Below are 27,334 nucleotides of genomic sequence, written 5' to 3'. Positions count from 1 at the left end.
CCTCACAGACCACATAACCATTTTTTGGTGAGGTATCTGTGAAGTAATTCTCAGCGTATTCTGATGGAAAAGAAAGTTTAGCTGCTGCTAAATGCAACCTCCTTCATTTCTGAGTAGGCTGCACAAATGCATATTTCTCCTTTCTTGATTGGGTTCAATAATCTTTGGCCAGAAAACTAAAGATGATAAATACGTACAAAACTTGCATTTATGGGTCTGCAACTACAGTAGCCAAACTTTTTATCCATCTTTAAGTCTCCAGGATCCACTAATTCTACCAACTGGCTGCTACAGCATGTTTGGAGTTTGTTTCTTTATCTTTTATTGAGTATCAATCAATCAATCGATCAATTGATCTGTCAGTGTTTATTGGTCATCTCTCACAGCCATGCCACAGTAGTAGGTGTAGGGTAGAAAGGTGTACTGAGCTCTGAAGGACATGGCTAAGTCTGGAAAATGAGTGACCTTCAAGTGTTTTGCCTTATCTGATCCCCACTACCACATGCGTGACTGTTCTTGCCCTTCCTGGGACCCCATAGCAAAATTTTTCAACATTTTGAATGTTTGTCTGATAATACCTACCATGACCTTCTTGCATTCTTTTTCTTTGTGCACTTGCCTTTCTTCTTTCCTGGACCATTTGTCCCAAGAGACAGGGATACCGTCTAATTCATCTCCCATTCCCTAACTTCTGGCACAGGGCCTAGCACCCACTAGGTCTCAAAAATATTTAGTGGATTATTTTGCCAGCACTGGCCCCCTAATTCTAACAGATGACATTTGTAAAACTGTCAGTTACAATATAATTCACGCCTGACATTTCTGATTCTTTTGGAACATGGCAATACAAAAATTGACTTCTTTCTTTGCACATCCGTTTTTTGATTTGTGTGCATGTATTTAAGTAACCAGGCCCCAATTAAGCCACCCTATTCTTGATCAACTTATTCTTGATTTTTAAAAAATTATATAAGCTGTAGTTTCATTTCTATAGCCCAAATTAAAATACATCATTGAAATTAAAGTAATCCTACAGGAGTGCCATTAGTGTATTCAAAGCCAAATGTTGATAATAATGGCATTTACTTACTGAAATTTAGGAGTATTCATTCAAAAACAACATGCAGTCCTAAGTGCCTTAGGCCAAAGAATACAAGTTGCTTTAAGTTTCTGTGCTCTAATTAGGTAGAAAATAATTTCTTTTCCTCTTATTAACTGTCTCCTTTCCATTATATTCTATATCATTTTAAACAGAACAACCACTTAAAAGAGTTAATGGAATCCTAAGGTCTTACCTGAAGATCAAAAAACGATAAATCACCATTATTTATAAAAGTAAAAAAAGATCCCAGCAGTTGCAACTCAGTTAAGTCTACTTTCTAAGCATAGGTCATGTATATATCTGAAAATGGATTTGTTCCATCCATTTGCAAATGCCTTGGCATGAGCAAGGCAACAGGATTCAATCAAAAAGATTTCATGGAGAACAATTCCTGTCAGAATTCCTAGGAAAAGCAGAGACTGATTTTTTTTTCTTTGTAGAAAGAGGGAGGCCTCTTCTATGGGCCTAATCTGCTTTGCTTTATCATGATTTGAGATGCTGCCTTACCTAGGAAAGCACAGTCCAGTGTGGGGTGATGTTGAGGCTACAGCCCTTGTGCTCCCCATACAGCCAAAGCTGCATGGGGCTTTAGACGTCACATAGGCTAATACCCCCTTTCTACAAATGAGGCAACTGGCATGCAGGGAGGGAAAGGGACCATACTAAGTCATTGGATCCCAAACTTGGCTGATCATCGCTCATTCATTCCATTCATTCAGCAAGTGCTTACTTCACACTTCTCTATGCTAGCACTGTTCTTGGTTCTGGGCACACAGTGATGGTCAAGAAGGCTATGGTCCTTACCCTCTTGTATGCTCGGCACCAAGAACAGTGCACGTACTGGACAGGGTGACTGGGGAAGAGTGGAGAGGGCCGGGAAGGGAAGGCTTATGCTGAGATCTAAATAAGAAGATGTCCTTTTGGGCTGCCTTAACAAAATACCGTAAACTGGGTAGTTGATACACAACAGAAAATTTTTTTCTCACAGTACTAGAGGCTGGGAAGTCCACGATCAAGGCACCAACAAATTGTCTGGTGAGAGCCCACTTTCTGGTTCACAGATGGCTGTCTTTTCACTGTGTCCTTACATGGTGGAAGGGGCAAGGGAGCTCTCTGGGGTTTCTTTTATAAGAGCGCTAAACCCATTCATGAGGACTCTACCTTCATGATCTAAGCCCCACCCAAAGCCCCTACCTCCTAATACCATCACATTGGGCATTGGGTTTCAACATATGAACTTGGGTGGGGGGGGGACACAAACATTTCGTCTATAGCAGAAGGACTAGACATGGGATGATCAAAGGGTCGGGGCAGGAATCGTCCTAGACAAAGGGAGGAGTGAGCACACAGGTTCTGAGATGGGAGGCAGCTTGAGCTGTTTAAGATGTGGCTGAGCTTGGTGAGTGTGGGGAAAGACGAAGGAGCTGTGATTAGCGGGGAGGTCAAGGCCAGGTGATGCAAGGATGTATAGGGGGTGGTAAGGAGTGTGGATTTTTAAAAAACTGTAACAGGCAATCAGCTCCTCATCAAATTTAGCTTTTTACAAGGGCATTTTCTTTGTTGTTATTGTTTTAATACAGATTCTTGGGACTAGGATTCTGATGAGCCAGATCCGAAGAGGGACCAGGACAGTTACTGGCCAGTTCCTGGGTCTGCAAGTCAGCTCCTCCCAGTGTATTAATGACCCTTCTGGGCAAGAATGAGAAGAGAGGGCAGTGTTGGCAGCGTTATCTCTTGGACAAACAAGTTAAAATTGGCCAAATTTTAGCCACAAACACAAAAGATTTTACCTAAAAATACTACTGTGATCATCTTTGGGCAGACGGTGGCATAGGTTAGCTAAGTCTAGAACAAACAAAACCACCAAGGCCTTCTGTGGATGAAGCTGGTGAATTAATCTCCTCCCCTGGTCAGGCTGGTCACCCCAGCAGGGTATACCCGACCACACTTAACCCACCCCACAGAGATGAGAATCCCTTCTGACTGCACCACAGGCTGATGATCCAGAGGGTGGTAATCGGTGAGTCAGTTGCCAACCTCACAGAAATGAGACAAATGAGGGCAACAGGGGATGGACCTGAGGCTGGTGGCCCAAAATTGCCTTCGATGACCTAGAAGCCTAGCATCTGGTTGTTGTTGTTTAACTTCATGCTACCAGTCTTTACCCACTGGGAATAAAATGACATGGAGGAACAGAACAGGGTCAGTACACACCTGGGGAACAGACACATGACCTAAATGTTAACTGGCCAGCAGCCATAAAAGTGTCTCAGGGATTTCACAAGCATTCACATGCCTGGGCCTTCCCAACCAGTAGTTGAGGCTTGCATTAGACAGACAGAGCTCTCAACATCAGCACCAGGAGACTTGGCTAGGAATGCCAGCTTTGCCTCCTTACTACCTGTGCGACCTCAGGGAAGTCACTTAGTCTCTCTGGGTCTCACTTGGCTTCTGTGGACAGTGGGAAAGGTGAAAGTGGCCTTGCCAACATCACGGGCTTATATTTTGAGGCCCAAAGGAAGTAATGTTTGTGAAGGGGACTTGGAAAGGGTAGAGTGCCACATAAAATGTCTTATTAGGCTTTATGAGCACTGGGAAGTTTGAGGAATTAGGAAATTCATCAAAGAGATGAGACGAATGGATCAAAAGGCAAAAATTCTAAGAATAAACTATAGAAATGGAGATTTTTCCATGTGAAATAGAAAAGGTTGAGGGCTATATTCCAGCCTGTAACTGGTTCTTGCTCAGACTATCATGACTAACTTCTTTCATGTCTCCTGAGGAGAAAACAAAATAAATGCATAATAAAAGGGTGGTGTTTTCTATCTCTGAAGAATGTCTTACAAGAATATTAAACACCAAAATGTGTTACTGAAGCAAGTTTGGTATTCTTTCTCTAATGACCTTAGGAGAGATTTGTGCTTGAGTGTGGGTGGCTTAAACATGGTTCTGGCTGAAGACAGGGAAGGAACTACAGAGGTTTCCTTTTTTTTTAGCTCTTGGAATTAAATTCACAAGAATTTTCAGGCTGTAAGCTACATAAAGACAGGGAGTTCTGTTCACTGATACATCCCAAGCACCTAGCATAGTACCAGGTATATACTAGGTACTTAACAGATACTCACTGAATGGATTAACAAAACACCATGAGCTTGTCCTGATATTTGAAATCGACATAGGCCCATCCCTAAATCTTCATTTGCTCTCCGGTTCACCTTTCTAAGCCAGCCCCAGCACGTTGTGGGCTAGCTCTACACGTCACAGCAGTGGCTTCCGACCCCAGGTAACTTGTATGGAGTGGACGGAGTCAAGCCCACTCCGGCTCAACTAGAACCACCCAGCTTTTACCTAGGATACCTACATACTGGGTTTCCGGATATCGTTTTCCATTTTGGGGGTAACATTCCATTCAAGTTGCCATTATATGAGAGAGTTTTTGATGACAGGCCTGAAATGCAGGAAAACCAAGGAAATATGTCTCCTGTCAAGGCATCTTCCATCCTTAGGATTTCTGAGTTAACAGATGAAGGGATTAAAATGGTCACTCTGGTCATTTCTTTGGTGTCTCTTGTTTCATAAAATCCAAACAGAAGAAAGGATCTAAATTGTTCTCATTTTCTTCTTTTTGAAGTTTCCACGGGCTGTTGATTAAATAATCATATTTTAAAAAAGCAACCTTTCGAATTCGAAAAGGCTGAGAGTTGCCAGGTCTCTGGGGAGTCTCTGATTGTGTGCTTACAAGGCCATTGATCGAAATGATTCTGCTACCCAGTGGTGAATGCATTGTAACCACAATATTCTCTCAGGTACAACAGCCCTTGAGCAGAAACATGCTTTCTAGTTAATTATTAGCATCCAGGAAGGAGTGTGACCATGTGTCTAGGCCTGTGATTAGCATCAGGAGAAGCAGACCTGCCAAGGACTCTTTCCAAAGGTCCCAAGGTGCCAGTAGACACCTTCTCCAACCCCATCTCCAGATGAAAAGGAGAACACAGATCTGGACCACGCTCCAACGTGAGGGGGGATAAAGAGATCTCTTTGAAGGGCTTTAGGACTGGTCAGCAAGCAAACAGATTAGAAGTTCAGTTCAATAGTTGATGGCTTGTCCCTGTCCTGGAATCATAAGCGTCGCCTCCTATCCCATCCCAATCTACATTCACCTGTGTCATTGAAGGTCCAGCATCCCAAACGATCACCCTGGGAGACAATTAGATGTGAAGTGTGTGTCCTGCTTTTCAGAACATGTTTTTAGTCCTTTTCTTTTGATTCACCACAATTCTCTGGCCAAGGGCAGTTGAGGTAGACATGTCCAGCCCCAGTGTAAAGAGGTTCACAGAGGTTAAGTGGCTTGTCTAGTTCACGGGCTAGGGTAGGTACTGGGAGCCCAAGTGATGGAGTCAGACTGCTTGAGGTCACATCTTGGAACCTCCACTTAATTAGCTCTGTAGTGTGAGCTTTGGTGACTCAGTTTCCTCATCTGCAAAGTGAAAACAGTAATGATATTTGCTTCATGGGGTGGTTGGTAGACTAATAATAGATAAGGGAACATAGTCAGCAGAGAGCTTAGTACCCTTAAATGCTCAATAAATATTAGGCATCATTATTATTATTATTGAGAACATTATTATTATGGAGAGCCACCATTGAGCCTAATTCCCAATCGAGTGCTTTTCCCACTACACAGTGCTGCCCTCAGCACAGCTGCTGGTATTCCCCTTTAACCAATCCTTTATCTCTGCCCCTACCACCTTTCTCATTCAAAATAGTGAAAACTTCCAAACTCTTTCTAAACATTGTGGCCTCTTAGGACGCTGTTTAAAATTCTGGGCAGGCATGAGGGGATGTGATGTTTCTGTATCTTTGTGGCACATAGTTAAGACGTATCATCAGACACGGGGAAAGGCTGCCACCAAAGGCTTGAGTGGTGTGAGTGGAGCAAGCAGAGCTGGTTCCTCCCAGCATCAACCACCAACCCAGGAGAATACCATCAGTCAAGTGGCAGGGGCAGAACTGCTAAGGGAGTCTTGGGGTTCCTTGCCCTGAGTCCTTTCCATTCACCAGCTCCTTGCATCGCCCTGCATCTGTGACCAGTTGTACAAGGAAGGGAGGAGTCAGGAAGGAGGGTGGGATGGCTTGAACAGGGCTCCGGGTAGACATCTGTGAAGTGGTTTTCACTGCTGGCTGCCACCACATCAGTGGCACTCCCTATGCTGACATCAGAGGGTGGCGCTCAGAACTTCATGATTTAAATCTCCAATAAAGGGTGTATCTGAGGACAAACCCTTCAGAGGATGTTTTCTGGGGTCCATGTCCTTGCTCTGAAATCCAACATCTCCTGGAGAAACCATTCATTAGACATAACATGCTGTGGACTGGGTAGAATTAGTTAATTAGGAGTTCTCTGGCAAGATAGCATAGGAAAATCTCAGATGGCCAGGCTTCATTCCCTCTCACTGCTGGGAAGGTGTATGTTGGGTTTCTATCCAGAACTCTGCTTACTGGAGTACAGACAGGGAGAACACCCTTCAAGGTCCCTGCCTTTAGGGGATTTATAAGAGAGTTGAAAAAGTAACAGCATAGAGAATACGTGAGACACCAGCACAAGGCAAGTCCCCTATGTGGGTGACACCAAGGCTAAGGATGTCTCTTTTCTAACACCATCTCCAGATTTTGCAGGTCACTCACTAACCCACTCTTCCTAAATCTAAAATTTCTATTCCACATTTACAAACCTCCTTGGAAAAGCGACAGTGTAATCGGTAGTCATTTTGATCTCCCTGGAAAAAAAGGGTGTTATGTCAATTCGATAATTATTAATGTGGAACTTGGCTTTCCAAGTTTAGATGACGTTTTCCACAAGGGTACAGCTTATTATAAGTTACATGCAAATAAGTGCTGATTTCTGGGTTAGCTTTTCTCCTTACAACCTAAACCTGGACCTCCTCAGTAACACTAGAATCATTATTCTTGGAAGAGGAAACTCAGAATTCAAGAATAAACATTATGAATACTTCATATGTCAATATTTGAAGTCTAGCTACTCTTATGCTTTATCTGCTTTATCTTTGTCTACTGTAGGCTGCTCTGCATCACATGATGTACTTGAAAGACATGGGCTCTGGCAAGTGAGAGAACCGAGTTCATATTCTGGCTCTGCCACTTCCTATCTGTGCGAACTTGGGTGTCTCCTTTGAGCCTTAGTTCCCTCATCTGTAAAATAGGAATAAATAGCCTTATTTTTCAAGGTGGTTGTGAGGAATAAGGCAGTGAACTGAGAAAAACAGAGTTCAGTGTCTGTCTGCCAAGTGGGTGTTCCATAATAGTAATAATTTAATAGCTAACGATTAGTGAATACGTAGTATGTACTAAACAGTATGCTCTGTGCTTTATGTATATCACTGTATTTAATCTTCAGTACACCCATGAGATACGTATAATCATTTTGTCCACTTTATAGTTGAGGAAACTGAGGCACAGAAAAATTATATGACTTAGTTAAGAACACACAGCCAGGTACAGTCAGAGTTAAGATTTGAACCCAGGATCTAGGATTTGAATGCAGGACCTAGGATCTGAACCCAGACCAGATGGGCCTCCAGAGCTCATTTAATAACCACAAGAAATAGTGACCATTCTTATCAAGATTATTCAGTTGAAAAATGAAATGTTTGGGTTTTTTTTTTTTTCTTTTTTGGTTTAAATGCTGAAAAAGAACTGCTCTGACAACTAGATGCACCGATTTGCTCCGTCCTTTTCTCAATAAAAAAACAAAGCTTCTATAGGATGTCTGGCATTATTTGGAAAAAGAAAAATTGCTTCCTGTAATCTGGTAATGTAAGCAGGCTAGTGATATGTGCTTTTAAAAAATCCAGGAATACCCTAGTTGTAGTGAACTTCATTTTTTGTACAATTAAATATATAAGCTGAAAGATTTTAAATTTAAGGGCATAAAAAGGTGTGATTTGGAATGGAGATTTTGCTTCGAGCCTTAATGACCATACTGACAGACTATCACTTATTAACCTGGACCCTAAGTTGATATGTACCTTGTCTTAATGGTGATAAGTAATGCATTAATTTACCTTTTATTCTTTGCCAGCAATGCTAAAGTGATCTGTAGATTTGACATGATGTGTTTCTACTAGAAAGACTGCACTTCTCCCTTCTATTCATTTTAAATGGGACAAAATTCACATTGTCTGTCATTTCCGTATTGAGAAACAGACAACTAAGGAATGTTATTTCATTAAGACTGTCACTGAAGCAGAATGCTGATGCCAATAAGCATTTCTGTATATGTTCTCTTTTCTTGCTGACATCTTGTTGGCATGTTGCAGAAGCTGAGTGGTTAAAAAAAAATCTCAAATGTAAAAATTATAATGCCATTGTCATTATCCAGAAAAGATAATGGCAGAGAAAAAGGAGAGTCGTAGAGGTTAAAATCTCTTGAGGGGTGGGAAAAGGGAAGGGGCTTTCAAGGAGCCTGACTGTATTGGCTACCCTCAGCTCCAGTACACTAGGCACGGAAGACTGACCGGAGGTTTCCACCCACATGGAACTTTCTTTATTCCACAAATGCACTTTGCTTCCCCCCACCTCGGGGCCTTTCCGCACGGGTCTTTTTCTCCCTGGAATGCTCTAGCCACTGACCTTCCCCTAATCCTTGCACATTCTTCAGATCTCTGCTTAGATTAGAGAAGCCTTCCTCAACCTCCTAGATTCAGTTGGATCCTTTGTCCTTTTTCTTCATTGGGGTCAAACATTGTCATTGTTTACAGCTGTATATTTGTGTGATTGACTGCAAGCTCCATGGAGGGTGGGAACCAGGCCTGGTTTTAGGCACCACTGTAGCCCAGGGTTTGGCACAGTCTTGACACATAGTAGATGCTCAAGAAATACCTGTTGACCTACAATAGTTCACCCTGAAGGGAACCTGAGCACCTTCTGCTTAGGCCAGTGCTGCCACTGCTACAAAATAAGATCACAGGGGTCTTACTTCCCCCGTCCAGATTATTTGTGCCAACAAGACTTTGGTTGCACATTGGACTGGTGTGAAGCATTCGTTCTCTCAGGCTTCCCAACAACTTTGATTGGCATAATCTCGGTTTGGTTTATAGCCTCTGGGATTACCAGGTTTGTAGTGAGATGCTGAAGGTAGGGAGGCATTTATCAGTTTTCTCAGCACACAGGGGCACCTTTAAGGAAGGCTTCGTCATGTGGCAGAGTTGGGAATTAGCCTGTTTATCACTGAGGTTCACATGTCCTATGCCATTTGAGTTCAGAATCCACACCCTTGTGTGTGTCCACGGTTAAGAGCAATTCTGACACTTCTTTCTCACTCCAGTGGCAGTATTAGAATGGAAGTGAGTGAAAATGACATAATAATAGGAATAGTCTATAATGATGTTCAAAAATGTTTCTTAATAAATCAAAACGCAAATGTTACCAAATTATTTGTGACATGCTTCATGGCTGATTGTGATTCTCAAGTCCACACTGTGGAAAAAAAGCTGAAAAGCACTCAGAGGGTGGACCCTGAGGGCCAGCCAGGAGCCTCAGGCTGCCTTCCCTCCTCCTCACCCCCACCACAGGGCAAGCCTACTAAGGGGCACCTCTGCTTCCTTCCTCTTTTACTTTCTGGGTCTGGAATCAGGACAAAGCAAATCAACATCTGGCATCGATTTGTTACTCTTTTAATAACCCTAATACATCTTGGAGCACTCCATTTACTTGAGCATTTTGACAAATCTATTTTAAAGAAAAGCATTTATTTGTTCAGCTTTTGATCAGAATAAGCTCAAGTGCCTAAAAGTAGAGACCATGGTACATCTCTGTATTCAACTGCCACCTTCCCCCTTCCCCCATTCCTCCCCTCCCCAGCACAGTATCTTATTCTGTAAACACCTTTGTGATTTTTATTTGTCTCTACCTCTTTTTTTCTCACTTCTTCACTCCAAGAAGGATACTGTGGGATTGGCTTATTTTATTACAGGGCCTATCAGTACGCTGGTTTTGTGCGAACCTGGTCACTCCATCCATAACACAGGCTGCGAAAGGCCAAGAACTCAAATTCTCCCTCATTTGGGGAGGGGGGGGTATATGTCCATGACAGTCCCTTGTCCCTTCCTTTTGAAACCCCTGACCTCAGCTTTCCTCCTTTCCGAAATGCCAGAGAAAAGAAATGAAGTTGTCTAAGGTGACCTGTTTCTTCCCTAGTGGGCTAAGCCACGCTCCCAGTCCTCAAAGAGCCGTTCACTTTCCGGAACTGGGTTTTCCCATATGAATGATGTAGCATCCAGCGCATCGTACTTGGAGTCAGAAGACGCGGTTGCAAGTTTGGACACCACCCCTTATCAGCTGCGCGACTTAGGCAAGTTACTTCAGCTTTCTGAACTTATTACCCATCCTCACGATGGCTGGCTTGAAATGAGTATGCCTAAATTTTGCTCCATTATCACTCTTAAGAGGGAAGGAGGGAGAGGGAGAGAGAGGGGGAGAGAGGGAATCTACTGACCCGTTTCCAGCGGAGATTCAGGGAAGCCCTCCCAGGACTGGCCCCAGGCACCTGCCCGGTAGCCTGCATAGCCTCCCTGCAACTATTGCTTGCCCCTGCCCCCAACCCACCCCCGGCGCACGGCTGGCTTGACGTAGCGCAGCTCTTAAGTAGGTGTGAGTTGTTGGAAAACTGTGAATAATTCCAAGGTCAGTCACTCCCATTTACTCTAACGTGCTTCTCTGACCGGCCGGGTAAGCCCGCCTCCCCTCCTTGGGGTCCCATCCCCCATCTGACCCCCACTCAGCCTCCTCCTTCGGGAAGAGCAGCAGGCGAAGAGCGCGCGGCTCACCCTCTCCCGGGCCGCCCCCAGCCTGCGCCCTGCCCTCTGCGCCCAGCTCGCTCCGTGCTCGAGCGTCCAGGAGCTCCCCCTCCGGGCGGCGCGCGGTGGCCGCCGGCGGGGTTGGCAGCGGCGCCCACCGCCTGGCGGCCCCGGCGACTCACCCGCCCGCCCACGTGCGTGGAGAGGAGCGAAGCGCAACCAGTCGCGGCGCCTGCGCTTGCCACCGGTGGGTGCCTTACCTCGGAGGCCGGCTGGGGCCGTAACCCGAGCCCCGCTGCCACGACCCATATTTGCATAATTCGGTCCCCCCCACCCCTTCTTTCAGACTCAGGGCTGGAGATGCGAGTCGGGCTCCCCTCCGAGGCGTCGTCTTGCCGGTGGTCAGCGCGGGGGCCGCAGGACCGGCCGGAGCGCAGGCGGAGCGGGCCGGCGCACGTGGTAAGAGTGCAGCTTTCTTTTCTTTTTTCAGAAACGGGACTTTCCACGTTTTTGTCGAGGGTGGGGTACCTACAAGGGTGCTAATCTTGCTGCGATTTCCCCTTTAATTTTTATCTCCAATTGGAAAAGAGCGCGCAGCGCAAGCGAGAAACTTTCCCAAATTTTCTCTGGGCGTTTGAAGTCAGGAAGATGGCCGTCCGCGGGAGAACCAATTTCGCTGCGGGCAGGGGGAGAACCGGAGCGCCGGAGGAGAAGCAAAGGCAGCTCACCGCCGCCCCGGGGTCCTGACCACCGTGCGCGGGGCCGGGCGGGAGCGGACGCGCAGCGGCTGCGGCCGCGGCAGGTGAGCGGCCAGAGAGCCGCCTGCAGCGCTGCGCTTCTTCCACGGCGTGGCGCCGTGGCTCTCGGCCGCCCGGGCCCCCACGAGGCTGGGGCAGTCCTGGCCCGCCGCGGGAAAGGGCAGGGCCGGGCCCTAGAGGCTGTCCCGCGCTCTACGCCAGGCCTTGGCTGCTTTGGGGGCGGGAAAGTGGCTGGCAGGCGGCCGCTCGCCAGGTTTGAGCAATTGAGACCAACCTCCTACGGGGCCCCGGCCAGGCCAGGAGCGCTCCGGGGGTGGGCCAGGGCGCGCCGGGAGATAGAAGCGGTCTGTGCAGCCAGCCAGAATCCACCGCTATCTGGACCTCTGAAAAGTTTTTTAAAATTGCTTTGGGAACTAAGCAGAAAGGTTCCCATCGGGGCCAGTTTTTTTTTTTTTTTTTTTTTTTTACACGCAAAGGGAAAAGCGCGTACGGTGATGGCGACTCGAAACTGGCGTTAGCGTCACCGTTTGCTGTCACTCTGGACCTCGCTCGGCTCCCCGAGGTGGCTTTTGGCCAGGGACAGGAAGAATATTCCTCCTCCTGTTGTGTGATCTGGAGTAGCGCTCGGGTGCGGGCAGAGCGCACCTCCGGAGGGTAGGCTTTCGGGGGTGGATGACTGCGGTGGCGGCAGGTACAGGCAGGGAAGGTGAGGATGGGTGTCTTCGCAGAGCAGCCTGTTCAGCAAACCCAGGCGCCCGCTCTGCCGACCAGGCATTCTGTTGGCGAGGCGAGCGCACGGGCGCGCTGTCAACAGGGAGGTGTGTAGCGTAAGGTGTGCGAGTGGGTGTGTGAAGAAGGCGGCGGGGGCAGGAGTGTGTGCAGCGGAAGTGGAGCGTGTGTGAGTGTAAGAGTGTGTGCGCGTGTGTGGCGGGGCAGGGTGAGTGTCCAAGCCTCCATCTGGACGCCCCCACATTGCCGACCGCCCAGACGCGCCGGGAAGGGCGCCCGCTCCGCGCAGCAGCTGAAGGGGGGCGGGGAGCGCGCGGGCAGAGGAAGGGTGGGGGGTGTCTCCGGCTGAGGATTTCTCTCGAAGCTCCCCGCAGTTATCTGCTCCTCCTAGGGTCTACCCCCCCCGCCCCAAGGTGCCCAAAATACTTAAACAAACAAACAACCCCAAACCTGTTCCGTTTTCGCTCCTGTATAAATAGAACAGACTTTCCAAAAAAGCAATACCGCATTCACTCTTATCACCAGCTACTTCTTTCCACCAAGTAATTCAGAAAAAAGCAGTCAGCTTCCGTGAATGCATGCAGCTTTTTTTTTTTTTCTTCTCTGCCTCCTTTTGCTTGCGGTTTTGAGCTGCCAAGAAAGTGAGTAGGGGTTTGACTGTAGTGTCTCGGCTCCGCTCGGTTTCTTTCCGAAGTTTAATTTTCCGGAATGGCTCCCAAACAAGGGCTGGGGAGGCGGAGCTGCTGGCACCGGATCTTCGCCTTTTTTGGAAAGTCCCGGAGAACCGGAATTCCTCCCCGCCCGGGAGGCCGCGCCGCAGCCCGGACCGATCGCTCTCCCACAGTGGCCTAAGCCGGACCCGTGGCGCGCCCTATCCCCGTCGGGCCCTGCGCTCTGGACCCGGGCTGCGGCTCGGGCCCCGCGCCCCAGACCCCCGCGGATACTCGCGGGCTGCGAGCCGGGAGTCGCGAGCCCGGAGGAGCCCGCGCAGCCGAGCCCCTATGCAAATCGGCCATGTGACGGCAAAAGCCGCCTGGCCCAGCCCTGTTCCTCAGTCCATATATGGGCAGTGACGTCACGGGCATTGAGGACCTGCCCATAAATACTTAGAGCAACACTTTCCGTCTAACCCGGAGAGCAGCAATTGATTAATAGCTCGGCGAGGGGACACACTGACTGTTATAATAACACTACACCAGCAACTCCTGGCTTCCCAGCCGGAACACAGGAGAGAGTCAGTGGCAAATAGCCATTTTTCTTCTTAAAAAAAAGCAACTTGTTTGCTAGTTTTGTTTCTGTTAGATTTTTTTTTGAGGTGGATAGTTGCTTTTAAGTGTGGAGGGCAAAAGGAGATACCTACCTAGGCTCAGTCCAATCCCTCTCCAAAACGGCTTCTCTGACACTCCAGGTAGCGAGGGAGTTGGGTCTCCAGGTTGTGCGAGGAGCAAATGATGACCGCCAAGGCCGTAGACAAAATCCCAGTAACTCTCAGTGGTTTTGTGCACCAGCTGTCTGACAACATCTACCCGGTGGAGGACCTCGCCGCGACGTCGGTGACCATCTTCCCCAATGCCGAACTGGGAGGCCCCTTTGACCAGATGAACGGAGTGGCCGGAGGTAAGCCGCGTGCCCCCTTCGCGGACCAGGACCCACGCAGCTCGGAGATGGTGGGGGGGTTTCGGTGCATGTGCAGGACTTGGAGGAGAGGGTCGGGGCGCGAGGTGGACGATGTTGACTCAGCTGGCTTTGAAGAATGGAAGGGGGTGCAGGAGGAGCCCGCGTGAGCGGGGATCCAGGCGTTGGAGCTGGACGCGCGGGCAGATGCACCAGGTTGCCAGCGAGCGAGCGTGCGTGCGCCGCGGCGCGCCCAGCCCCCGGCGGGCGAGGGGTGAGAGTAGGAGAGGTGCCCCACCAGGCTTCTGGGCTTGTGCGGGCCTTTCCGCCGGCCGCACCCCAGCCTCCCCTCTCGCGGGGTAGGGGCAAAGTGACGGGAAAGTTCGGGGCTCTGGAGGAAAGCTGCGCGTCTGGAGAGCCGAGCGGCGGAGAAGCCCCAGAGCAAAGCGTCCGCCGCTCCCTCCTCGGCAGGGGAGACCCGGGGAACATCTCGGAGCGCGCTCCCCCTGCGGCCTGCAGGAGCGCCCCCACCTGCGTGCCGCCCGCGAAATTGAGGGGGTTGGCCAGGCGGGGAGGAGGAGGTGGAGGGCGGGCAACGGCGGGAAGCGGCCCCCTCCCTGGCTGCCTAGGGAGGCCCATCGGGCACCGGTGCCGCGAGTCTCCTTGGCGATGCGGTGGAAAGTGGTCTCCCGCAACCCCCGCGCCTTCCCCGAAGCCCTGCCACTGTCTTTGGGCTGGGGCGAGGACGCGCGGGTGTCGGGCAAGGCTGAAAAGGTTGGGAGGGGAAGGAAATCTATAGCCTCCTTCCATCGCAGAGCCCGATTCCCTCCAGCAGTGGGAGAGGGAGGAAAGGAAGGCACCTGGGATGGGGAGCAGCCGGGAAATCATTGACCCCCTTCTTTGGCTCACCTCTCAGGCTGACACCTTCGCGGCAGTGGCTGGGATCAGTCTTCTGGGTGGTGTCTGCCCCAGCCGTGAGACCCGCCCCAGGCAAAGGAGAGGGAGAGAAGTTCCAGGCAGATGGGGAATTTTTAATACTGTTGTTGCTATTTTTGGGTGTTTTTATTGGGGACTAGAGCCACAGATGGCTGTATATGGGGGTTGGGAGTGCTCATCTGCTTTCCTGGAGGTAGTTTGCGTCCTAGACTGTCACTGGCTGCCACAGTAGGATCTTGGGCTAGCCTCTTCTAACTGTCTTTGGGCCACAATTTCCTCACCTGTTGAACTCTGCCTCAGTTCTACAGTGCTAAGATCCTGGGCCTTGGGGTTGGACTCATGTGAGACGGGGGTGAGAAGGGATTCTTGGCTGCATTCTCATTGCTCCACCTCCATTCTTCCTTTCCCCTCCCCAGATGGCATGATCAACATTGACATGACTGGAGAGAAGAGGTCCTTGGATCTCCCATATCCCAGCAGCTTTGCTCCCGTCTCTGCACCCCGAAACCAGACCTTCACTTACATGGGCAAGTTCTCCATTGACCCCCAGTACCCCGGTGCTAGCTGCTACCCAGAAGGCATCATCAACATTGTGAGTGCAGGCATCCTGCAAGGGGTCACCTCCCCAGCTTCCACCACAGCCTCATCCAGCGTCACCTCTGCCTCCCCCAACCCACTGGCCACTGGACCCTTGGGTGTATGCACCATGTCTCAGACCCAGCCTGACCTGGACCACCTCTACTCTCCACCGCCGCCTCCTCCTTATTCTGGCTGTGCAGGAGACCTCTACCAGGACCCCTCGGCATTCCTGTCGGCAGCCACCACCTCCACCTCCTCCTCTCTGGCCTACCCACCACCTCCTTCCTACCCGTCCCCCAAGCCAGCCACGGACCCAGGTCTCTTCCCCATGATCCCAGACTATCCTGGATTTTTCCCATCACAGTGCCAGAGAGACCTACATGGTGCAGCTGGCCCAGACCGCAAGCCCTTTCCCTGCCCCCTGGACTCCCTGCGAGTCCCCCCTCCACTCACTCCGCTTTCCACCATCCGCAACTTTACCCTGGGAGGGCCCAGTGCTGGGGCCACAGGGCCAGGGGCCAGTGGAGGCAGCGAGGGACCCCGGCTACCTGGCAGCGGCTCCGCAGCTGCCGCTGCTGCCGCCTATAACCCACACCATCTGCCGCTGCGGCCTATTTTGAGGCCTCGAAAGTACCCCAACAGGCCTAGCAAGACCCCAGTGCATGAGAGGCCCTACCCGTGCCCAGCAGAAGGCTGTGACCGGCGCTTCTCCCGCTCCGACGAGCTAACACGGCACATCCGAATCCACACGGGGCACAAGCCCTTCCAGTGTCGGATCTGCATGCGCAACTTCAGCCGCAGCGACCACCTCACTACCCACATCCGCACCCACACTGGCGAGAAGCCCTTTGCCTGTGATTACTGTGGCCGCAAGTTTGCCCGGAGTGATGAGAGGAAGCGCCACACCAAGATCCACCTGAGGCAGAAGGAACGCAAGAGCAGTGCCCCCTCCTCGACGGTGCCAGCCGCCTCCAGCACCTCCTGCACTGGGGGCGCGCAGGCTGGGGGGACCCTGTGCGGCAGCAACAGCAGCACTATTGGTGGAGGGTCACTCGGCCCTTGCTCATCTCGGACCCGGACACCTTGAGATGAGACTCAGGTTGACACACCAGCTCCTTGAGGCCCTTCATCCACTGGAGCTGCACGACAAACACTACCACCCATTCCTGCCCTTCCCTCATTTCGTTGGGCAAAGGGCCTTAGGAGCCTAGCACTGCCCCCACCCCTTTCCACTTAGAAGCAGGTCCTTCCTAAAAGTTAGCCCACCTTAGTCTCTCTTAGGTGAGTTGACTGTCACCCCAAGGTAATGGGGAGGCTCAGAAGGGGGTTGGGTGGGGGTCCCTGGCCTAGAGGGCTGAGGCATGACCCTACTTTAAAGGGTTGTTTGACTAGGTTTTGTTTCCCCTCTCTTATTTCGACTGGTTACAGGTTTTTGACTCTGGATGTCAGAATTGATCTGAGACTTTTTCTACAGTAGGTTGGGAGATGCTCATCCCTTCAGGTGGGGAGAGCAAAAAAGGCAGAAGCAAAACTGATGTGCACTTTATGGCTTGGGACTGATTTGGGGGATGCTGTACAGTGGGTGAAGCATGGCCTTTATAAAGCTGCATTCTGTGGCCCTAGAACAGTGAATCAAAGCTTATCTAGTCATCTCAACCCTTTAAGCAATATGTATTATAAACTCAGAGAACAGAAGTGCAATGTGATGGGAGGGACATAGCAATATCTGCTCCTTTTTGAGTGGTTGAGAAATGTAAAGACTATTTTTTCAGTGTATATCCATTCAGATTTTGTGTATTTTTGATGTGCACTGTTCTCCAAGTTCTGAACCTTTGGGAAAAAAAAGTAAAGCATTTATGATCTCAAAATGAGTCAAAGGTTAACTTATTTAAAGGGGGATGTACATATATTCTCTGAAACTAGGATGCATGCAATTGTGTTGGAAGTGTCCTTGGTGCCTTGTGTGATGTAGACAATGTTACAGGGTCTGCATGTAAATGGGTTGCCTTACTATAGAAAAAAAAACCATCACTCCCTGGGTTTAGTATGGCTGTATATTTCTGCCTATTAATATTTGGAATTTTTTTTAGAAAGTATATTTTTGTATGCTCTGTTTTGTGACTTAAAAGTGTTACCTTTGTAGTCAAATTGCAGGAATGTAAATAATGTTACTGGAGCTGACTTGTTTGGTTATTAGCTCTTAATAGTTGTGGAAATATAAATGATTTATTCTAACACAAAACCACTAACTAAAGTTCAGATAAGGAATGGTTTATGACTATGATGTAAATAAATACTTTTCAACAATATTTTTGCTGCAGAAATTACTTACGAAAGATTTATTGGGTGGGACTTCAACAGTACCCAGTCAGTGGGTTTTAGTACTTTGACCAAGCCAGGATCTCCAAGTCTTCTTTGCTAGCCTTTCAACACCAGCCCTCTCGCCCCAAAGCAATCTCCATTCATAATCAAACGCTAGCGTTCCGGGGATTTCCCCCATGCATTAGTGTAAAAGTGGGGAGGCGTTGTTTTGACTCATTGTTCCGTCCTCTATAACAGCCTATAACTTCTCTCTGCTCCTGAGTGGGCTCCGGAAAATAAATACTTACAAACAAGTGCCCACTCGGAGACTACACATTTGCGGCTGTTTTCAGAACCCTGACCAGGGCCAGGAACTCAGACGAGATGTGGCTTTGTGGAAAGTGTGGTGGCGTGGTCAAGCTGGAAATGACTTTCAGGTTCCAGGATTAGTCTCATGACCACAGAAAACTTTTTGAAAAGCGCTATCGCCTCTTCAGATCAAAAATGAACTGAGACACTGCTGATGACAGCATTAATAGGTTGCCAAAGGAATTACCCCAGGACTCATTTCTCTCCAGCCTTGTCTCCCCAGTTACACCTATTCAGAAGGATCATTACACTGCCATAGGTTTGGTGGGTCTGGAGACTATTCACCTTTTTAGATAAGTGTATACCAGCCTTAAGAAAACCTCAAAGACAATCTGAATCAAATAGGCAAAAATGGTCCTCCATGGCACTGGATAATGGTTTGCAAAACAATGCACTATAAGGGTCATTTTACTGCAAGCCTTTTGTAGTGATTTTAAAATATAAATTCACCCCCCCCCCCCCCCCCCCCCGCCCATAGTTATCTACGTATCATACAATGCAGATTGTCTTTGTGAAGTTATCTTTCTTTACTCTACAATTGGGCCTAAATATCATTTAACGTCACTTGCTGCCTCTGGATCCTTACACAAATGTAACACACTGGAGCGCCCACTGTTTAGCTACATCATCTGAAAACCCTGTCGTCTGTCCTTTGGCACTGTTAGACTCTCTCAGGCGTGGCTGATAATAGATGGCCTGTATTTTAGAACAGCAGACAGTGACAGCTTCTCCTGGAAACTACTTTTTGCCCTTACCAGCACTAGAATTCGAAATCTAATTTGTGAAGGTAACTAACCCTTATTTCCTTCCTGTCCTTATTTCAAAGATGCATAATAGCTCTAGTAACTACTAAATGGAAGTTTCTAAACGTCAGTGTCAGATTGTTCTAGTGCCTGGTGTCATTCCATTAGATTCATATTTCCTAGCTTGTCAGCATACTATCATCCTTGCTTGGCCAATTTTCTTAAAGAAATATGTATAAAACAATGCCACATTTTGATAATTGTGTTTTTAATGATACTACTCTCCTACCAAAATGTCATTATATTAAAATATAATACACCTAAGTTTTATGTGATTTAAATTGTCTTGCCAAATTTTAATTTCAGAGCACCTTCAATTAAGACAACGTAAACAATTGTTAACAAAGCAACAGACTAAAAATCTCTTTTTAATAAGATGAAATACATTTTGGTGATAGTCAAATTGATTACATAATCACTTTCGCCTTGATGTGGGCTTGGTGAAGTGGCATAACATACATACCATAAGGAACACACCTTGGTGTTTTCTCAGAGCCAACCTTGTGGATTTTATTCCTTGATTTCAATAGGTTAGGTCAATCTTTAATCAGATTTTATTATCTGCTTGAAACATTCAGGGTACTGTTCACAGGTGTCTCATTTTTTACTTTGCTCAAGAAATAAAGCATATAAAGCTGTCTGCTTTCTTTTATTCAGTATGCTTTATTAAATAATATTATTGATGTTTCAGCTGTTACTAGGAATTCTTATTAAAAATAAACTTCTGGAGAGTAATTCCTTAAAGATCATAATGCAGTTGAGATGGTTCAGTACACATTAAAAATAGGTCTATTAAACCTAAATAAGGTTTCCAATTATTCATAAACCAGGCTATTTAATTTCAATATCCTAACTGCTAATGAAATTAAGGCAAATTGTCTGGCATATATTAGAAATGGCTGTAGTGATGCTTTAACAGTTCAATACTACTTTGGGGGGGCTGGTGGTGGGAAAGAATAGTCAGTATCATCACAAGTGCCTAAAATGCTGCCAATCCAAATTACAATTAAATAAATTTTACAGAAAAAGGAAAGACAAGAAAATATTTAAGTCCAAAGGTTCTTTCCTCCATGAATGAAAGTATTTTTGTTTTCTTACACTAGCTTATTTTCCTCAGGTTAAATATAAAAGGAGTATTTTCGTTGCAGCAAAATAGTTATGATTGCATGTTAAATAATTTCAGATGTTTTGTCAATCAGGCTGTTTCAAAGATCACACTCAGGGAGATAAACTATTAAGCTTATATTATTACTTGGACTTTAGAATCTGCAGAAGGCCCCCAGTTTTTAGTACAACATAATCTTACTATACAGACTGTGAACGTTTAACAGCAATTCAAATGTAGGCATCATAGCAAGTAATATTTTCCTTTTCCCTTTTGCAATAATCAAATAAGATTTACCTCTAAACAATTTCAAAATGACTTTATTTTCCACAAGTACACTGATTTTAATCTAGAAATGTAAACATCCCTGGATCAGAAGATTCAGTATCTATACGTGGCTTAACAAATGATTTCCTTCTTTGACACGCATTGCACTGGAATAATCAATGGTCAGCTTCTGTTTGTGACGTGAAGTTCTGAATTCAGAACAGGAGAGTTACAGGAGTGGCACTGCCCTCAGGTTAGAGTTGAATAGCAATGGGCAGAGCCCTGAATTAAAGATATATTGCTTTTTTGTTGAACAGTAGAGCTAGAGCACAAGATTCCAAGTCATTTGGAATAAATGAGTGATGAGAGTCCTGCGATGCCTAGACTAAGGCACCTACAAGGGAACAATGCAAAAGAAGGAACATAAGTTGTGAGTTTTGGGAGAAGTTAAGGGCTGTTAGCATTAAAAGATCAGATAACCCACTCCTGTTGACAAACACACATTACTTTAAAAAAAGGTTCACCATTTTCACTGATAAACAGCAGCTGGTGTAAACTCAATCCATGCAAATTAGGCTTAATAAAAAAATCAATTCTCATAAAGTAGTAGGTAGATATACGACACTCTGAATTGATATAACCAGAGAATTAAAAAGCTTTAGAAGTATTAGACAACTTCTCACCCATGAGAGGCAATTATTGCATTTGTTATTCAACAGAAAGTTAAGTGATTAGGATCATTGTGCTCATTAGTCTTTGTAGAAGACAACTTTTTTCCCCACAGTTGTTACCCATATTGCAGGAATATATGGAAACACAACAGCAGTCACATCTAACAGTTTACGCAGAAAGGTGCAAGGCTTTTCTGCACCACATTCTGTCTTTGTATTAAGAATATTCTTTCCTTAGTGGCTCACTAAAACAAGTTAATTTTGTTTTCACCATTAATTTACTCAGAGTTATTAGTGAACCAAAAGTTTCACTGTTCTTATTGAACTAAATTAGAGAGATATATTGCTGTTTTGGCCTGCGATAATTTCAGTTACTCTTTTGAAAAGCACCTTAAGTCTTTTTCATTCAACTTGCTTGTAATTGAGAACTTAAAAATTTTTTATAATGAAGTTTGAAAAAACAATTTCTCCTTTATTACTGTCTTGTTGCCAGCATGAGTTTTTGTAGGTTTAATGTACTCCAGATTGTATTATAACCTATACATCATTATCAACAATTGTTGTAAGTTGATCAACTTTTTGCTACAATATAATTCAAAACAGGTAGGTATGTGATAACCATACACATTCGTCATTGTGCTATGAAAAAAACCCATTTTGTGAACAATTTTAAAGAAAATCATCATTTGCATATCTAGAATTTAATTTCAAACTGAATGGCCTGAAGAACTGCTTCAAACTGCCCCTACGGTATACTAAACCACACCAGAATGTGACACTACCATAAAACAATTTTAGCAAACTTGGAAGAAATGCATTACGCTTGTGTCAGGTTTTACAACACAGTGGCATATCATGTTTAGTAGCATCTTTTTGTAATTTGTTTTTTAAGAAAAAACTTTTTTGCTTTTTTTGCTTTTTCATTCTATTTTTAAATTTGGGAACAAATATTCCTTCACTCTGGGCCTCTAACCCAGTGTGCAGAAAGAGGCAAAGGCACATACTGCTTCCCTACAGGGTCATCACTTCCCACCAATAGCAAATCTCCCTTTATTACAGATATTAGAACTCAACTGCCACATGGGCAAGTCAATCAAGAGGGCTTAGACAACAGCTGGACAAATTTTAATGTGTTTATTTCTACAGTTTGTTTTTATTAAAAGTTTTGTGGAAAAAAGAGTCCTATAAATAGTAAAAAGGGGGAAACAGGAGTGTTCCTTGGCCTGAAGCAAATGGTGTCAATACATTTGTAAACAAGGTAAAGCTCAGCCAATTAAAAGGACAAAAATAAAACTAGTCACAACACAGCTGTTCATTTCAAGCGGTTGGGAGTGGGAAGTGTTTTGTCCCAAGTTTTGGTGCCCTAAAGTGGCCAGCAGTATAGTTCATTCTCAATTTTCTAGCCTTGATCATCTGTGCCTCTCTCTCTTCCTGCAGAAAACTCACCCTAGATGAAGCAAGCACTGGCTCTCTCCTATTTGAGGGACAGGGTTCTGAGAACACTGCCACCAACAACACAGCTGGAATCAGCAGCCCTCTGGAACGTTAGAACTCCTGAGAGAATCTGAAACAGTCATGAACATTTTCCTCTACTTTTGCAGGAAAATACTGGAAGTAAATATGGGCACAGAATTTAACAGCTGGCTAAGGGTGTTTTACATTCAGTTGTTTGGAAGCATACCGATTCAGCTCCTCTGAATCTTATGGTTAGAAAATACAGAATTACCCTATTACTTCTTAAAGTACACTAAGACAAAAAAAGTCACTTGAGGATAATACAGTTTTTGCATTAAAGGTGAATCTGCAACAAGAAATCTGCTCAACTCAGAGATCTGGAGACTCATCGGGAAGCTCTAAGTGACCATTTGTCACTGAGATATGCAGGTGCTTGAATTTCTTAGTAGATGCTGCCAGAGTAACCCAGATGTGGTTACTGGGCAAGGGGAGGAAAGAAAATAAATCTTGCCCTCTACATGCATCGTTACGTTTGGGGGTAACCCCCCAACTCTGGAAAAATGGTTTTAATTTTCACAACGACTTAATTAGGCCGGACAGCTCACTTTAAATAGTAGCTCATGTCTTTAAACCTAGTTTTTATCAATGACTTGAACTAAAAACAATTCAAACCACTAGGTCATGCAAAGTCAGTAAGTTAGAACTATAACAATAAGGAGTAAAAGGGCTTAAGGACGTAAGTGGAAAACAAACCCTATTTACCCAAAGAGGGGGGCGGAGAAAATCACTTAGTGTATTTTGTATAGGATGGGGAACTTCATTATGGCTTGAGGATGGAAGCACTTCAAATAAGACCCCTGCCCCCTCCCCACAAATCAAAACCCCAGTGGCAGTGACAGAGCCAGGAAACAACCTAGCTTCCCCGCCTACTCCGCCCCCAAAACGGTGCCCAGTGGCTGCAGTCCAGTCGCCGCGCTTCGCAAGGCTCCCGAGGAAGCGGCTACAGCCCATTCCAGTAGATCCAACGCCCAGGCCTGGGGGAAGGAAGAGAGCCCTTGTGATGGGACGCGGCCAGCCAAGCCCAGATACGAGTAGGGCATGTCTTCGGCCCACCAATCCCGGGCGCCGGCGGCTTCAAGGGAAGACCTTGGGACCTGGATAGGGCTCCCCCTCGCACCAGAAGTCATCGGCCTGCGGGGTCTCCAGGAGCCACACCTCTCGGGGCAGGTCACAGGCCGAGCCGGAGGCCTCCCTGGCCCTGACAGGCTCCAGCACCCGGTAATAGTGGCAGTCCCGGCCGTCGTCGGGGTCGTAGGGCGGGGCCAGGATGTCCAGGAAAGCGGCGGGCCCCTCCACAGCGTCGATCTGGTGCAGGTTGTCCCGGTGCGGCGTGAGGACGCAGGGGCCGCTGGCCGCCGTGTACTCCGCCCGCGAGCGCAGCACACCCGGCCTTACCGCGTCCCGCTCCCCGGGCTGCAACGCCGGCTCGAACTGCTGCTCTGGTGGCGGGGCCCGCGGCCGTTGCCCGCTGCCCACCTCCAGCTTGTCCATGCAGCTGATGCGCACGGTGCCGTAGAGCACCTTGAGGATGCCGTGCATGCCCGGGTGGTCGTGCAGCGGGATGGAGGTGCCGCTCTTCAGCAGGAACACGCCGAGGCTGAAGCCGTCTGTCTCGCAGATGTGCATATAGGTGACCGGCGGCAGGTTGGGCCTCAGCGGCTGCAGCGTGGCCTTGCGCGGGGAGATGTTCAGGTCCTCCGCGCGGACCAGGGTCAGCAGGCTCTTCAGCTTGCTCAGGTTCTCCGGGAAGCCCTGCGAAATCGGCGCCTCGGGGCCTGGCGCCTCGCCGCGGTCGGAAGAGCTGCGGCTGCCCCCGCTGCCCCGGAAGGTGAGGCACGCCTGGCGGGCTATCCGTTGGATCAGGGAGGCCATGTTGTCTCGGGGCATGCCCTGTTGTTCCTCTGCGTGCCGAGGCCGGCCCCCTCCGCCCCCAGCTTTCCTCCGCCCCTTGCGGTCCCCGGCGGCCGCCACGGCTGCCCGCAACACCCGGCGAGGCAGGAGGCCCCGCAACTACCGGCCAGTAGGGCGAGCGGCTCTACAGCCGCCCACCTCAGCGGCCACGCGCCCGCTACGGCCGGGCGCGCCCGCCTCGCGCTCCCTTTGAGCGCGCACGCGCACGGCCCACACCCCGCACTCACGCTCCGGGAGCAGGTACCGGCCGCGCGGACGGTGGTAGGCTTTGCCTTACGCCCGAAGCTCCATTCATGCGGCCCGCACCTACGGCGGTGCTCAGGCGTTCCCGGCGCCTTTCAGAGCATGCTGGGACTTGTAGTCCGGTATTCCGCATGCGCTCTCAGAGAGTTCCCTTTGTCAGCTGGAAAAGAGAAGGATCAGATAGGTGGGTCATAAAGCGACCTTTAGTACGGTCCCAAGGTGTTTGCTTGTTTGAAGAAAGGCGAATTGGGGCACCAGAGAAGTAGCCAGTTAACTACAACTCCCGGCATTCCTCAGCAGGTTGGGGTGACGCACTTCCGGCGTCTGGCCTGTGGTGTGGAGGAGGCTCTTGGCAGTCTCAAGGAACCAGGCAAGGGGGTCGTTAACCTTCTGACGCCGCTCGGGCCTGGTCAGCGTTCCAAGGTCGCTTTCCTGTGGCCTTAGCCTTGGGAATGAGGCTGTTGAGTTAACTTTAGCTCCTTGTGGCCGTCCAGGCGGCACTGTCTGCCACAGGGGTTACGGGACCGCGCTTTCGTAATTTCCTAAGTTTCTGAGGAGATGAGAGGGTCGAGACTGTCCCTGGTGAGCACCACAGTTACTCTACCCAGCCGTCCCCAGCTGTTGTTTGCATCAGGGTCTGATGACGCTGCTCTTCTGGTTACAGAGTACGATAGTTTTTTGGGGGGAACTTGAGAGGCTATTTGCTGTGGTCACCGATTCTGTATACTAATGGTTATCAAACCTTAGATTGCCCAAGAAGCACTTGGTTAGGGGGGGAGGGGAGCTTTTTAAAAATACAGATGCCTGGTCTTCATCCAGAGATTGGTTCATTAGATGATTCTGAGGCTTCCTGTGAGAAACCTTGTTGTGGGAGAATCAGGCAAACTCTTGACCTTAACCTTACCCTGAGTTTAAAGTCCTTTTGGATTTCCAAAGCTAAATAAGGGTTTCTTACTCATTTTGTAATTGGAGTGGTGCAGTAAATTCTCTCCAGTTAAAAAAAGGCATGCTTTTTTAGTGGGCTATGTAACCTATCTAAGGAGCACTCAGTATTTGCCAGGCATTGTGTTAAGTACATTACCTAATGAATATTATAGTAATCCTCACAGCAACTCTTAAGAGGTAGGCATTATTATTATTCCCAGTTTGCAGATGAGGGAATAAGTTGCAAGAGGATAGCGAATAATTGACAGTGCCTAAGCAGAGCAGAAATAAGTACAGTTTTACCAAAACCGGCAGCTTGAATTGGTGTTAAAAGCACTAAATGTGGAGTTAGAATATTGTTTTTCCAGCCTACTGTGCTACTTACTGCTACTTAAAGTTGTCTGTCTTTAGCAGACTCTACCCTTTTATATCCTCAGTTTATTTACTTGTAGAATCTGGAGTTAGGGTAACAGTTATTCTGAACTCTCCTTACTCATCAGAAGACCCTGGGGAGCATTATAAAAATAAAGATTTGGGGGTCAAACCCAAGAGATTCTGATTCAGAAGAACTGGTGTGAAGCCCAGAATTTTTATTTGTAAGATGCTCCTTAAGTGATTCTTAATTATCAGCCCAGTTTGAAAACCACTGCTAGATCTGTAAATAATGAACCAGTTCTTAATATTTGGTGATTTCGATTGAGAGGGTGATTGTTTTAGAAAAGGACTCAAGTTTTATTCGTTTTCAGAGGTTGCCATGCCATTGTTAAGGTACTTAAATGTACTGTCGAAGTTCATGTAATGAAATCCCATGCAATCTTTTTCTAAAGTGAGGAATATTTAAATTAAGAGAAAAAAATGCCCTCTATTCATTTAAAAATCTGGATTTTTATTTATTGATTTTATTTCTATTAAGGTATAATTAGTGGGAGGTGTAGACTCCATAGATCACAGACTTTATTAACACATCTGTTACTTCTTAATAGTTGTCCGTACTTATTTAACTGAAGCTCATCTATAAAATAAGATACCAAGATGCATGTGTAAAACACTGATGATACCATAGTAGCTGTCTCATAATAGTAGCTATTATTATACTTTCAAAATTGTTAAAAGCTGTAAGGACCAATGAATTTAAATAATATTGAGCAAATAATGGGATTTGCTTGTCTTGAGAATTAGGTTCAAGGTAGAGATTTAAAAAAAAAAGATTATTTTTATTGGTTAATTATTCACCTGGTAATACCATCCCTCAGGTCCTTGCTGTTCATTGTTTGGCCTGAGAGTTCAAAGTAGTTTCCTAAGACTGCCTTTATCAGAATCACCTGGGGGTATTTGTTGAAAGTGCAGCTTCTCAGATCATCTCAGAATCTTCATCTGAATCTTTTGCACATTAAAGTTTTTAAGAACTGCTGAGTGTCCATAAGGCATATGGTACTTTTTTTAGGCCACAGACAGGCTACCTCCATAATTCCTGTTTGAAACTGTCCTTAAGAGCTGCTCTAATGGATGAGATCCATCCTAATGGCTTTTGCCCTTAAGAAGCATTTTGCAATATTTGGCCTTCTGCCCCACTGCCAGTAGCATAGGCTGACTGGGTTTCTATTACCAATAACGTCCTTCTTTTTATGCTCCTTGTTCTGTTTTCCTTTGTGTTGCAGTAAGCAGAATGAAGACCAAAAGACATTCAGAAAG

The 27,334-nt window shown here is 47.1% G+C and overlaps 2 protein-coding genes across 2 annotated transcripts; one reads left to right on the top strand and one right to left on the bottom strand.

Annotated features, from left to right (window-relative positions):
* Nucleotides 1-13,552: 13,552 nt before the first annotated feature.
* Nucleotides 13,553-17,591, top strand: EGR2 (early growth response 2). Its single transcript, XM_059899587.1, has 2 exons — nt 13,553-14,021; nt 15,371-17,591. The coding sequence occupies exons 1-2, from the start codon at nt 13,853-13,855 to the stop codon at nt 16,618-16,620; spliced, it is 1,419 nt and encodes a 472-aa protein (XP_059755570.1). The 5' UTR covers nt 13,553-13,852; the 3' UTR covers nt 16,621-17,591.
* Nucleotides 17,592-20,403: 2,812 nt separating this feature from the next.
* On the bottom strand, nt 20,404-24,933 carry ADO (2-aminoethanethiol dioxygenase). The gene has a single exon (XM_059899383.1). It carries the CDS (start codon nt 24,449-24,451, stop codon nt 23,639-23,641), a length of 813 nt encoding a protein of 270 aa, XP_059755366.1. The 5' UTR covers nt 24,452-24,933; the 3' UTR covers nt 20,404-23,638.
* Between the last annotated feature and the right edge of the window lie 2,401 nt (nt 24,934-27,334).

This window comes from Balaenoptera ricei, chromosome 16 (assembly GCF_028023285.1).
Source record: "Balaenoptera ricei isolate mBalRic1 chromosome 16, mBalRic1.hap2, whole genome shotgun sequence".
NCBI lineage: Eukaryota > Metazoa > Chordata > Mammalia > Artiodactyla > Balaenopteridae > Balaenoptera > Balaenoptera ricei.
This window is presented reverse-complemented; position numbering and strand designations above follow the sequence as displayed.

Coding starts and splice junctions, on each gene's coding strand:
- ADO (XM_059899383.1), bottom strand. CDS start 24,451: ATGCCCCGAGACAACATGGCCTCCCTGATCCAACGGATAGCCCGCCAG.
- EGR2 (XM_059899587.1), top strand. CDS start 13,853: ATGATGACCGCCAAGGCCGTAGACAAAATCCCAGTAACTCTCAGTGGT. Junction 14,022..15,370: donor GATGAACGGAGTGGCCGGAG/GTAAGCCGCGTG, acceptor TCCCCTCCCCAG/ATGGCATGATCAACATTGAC.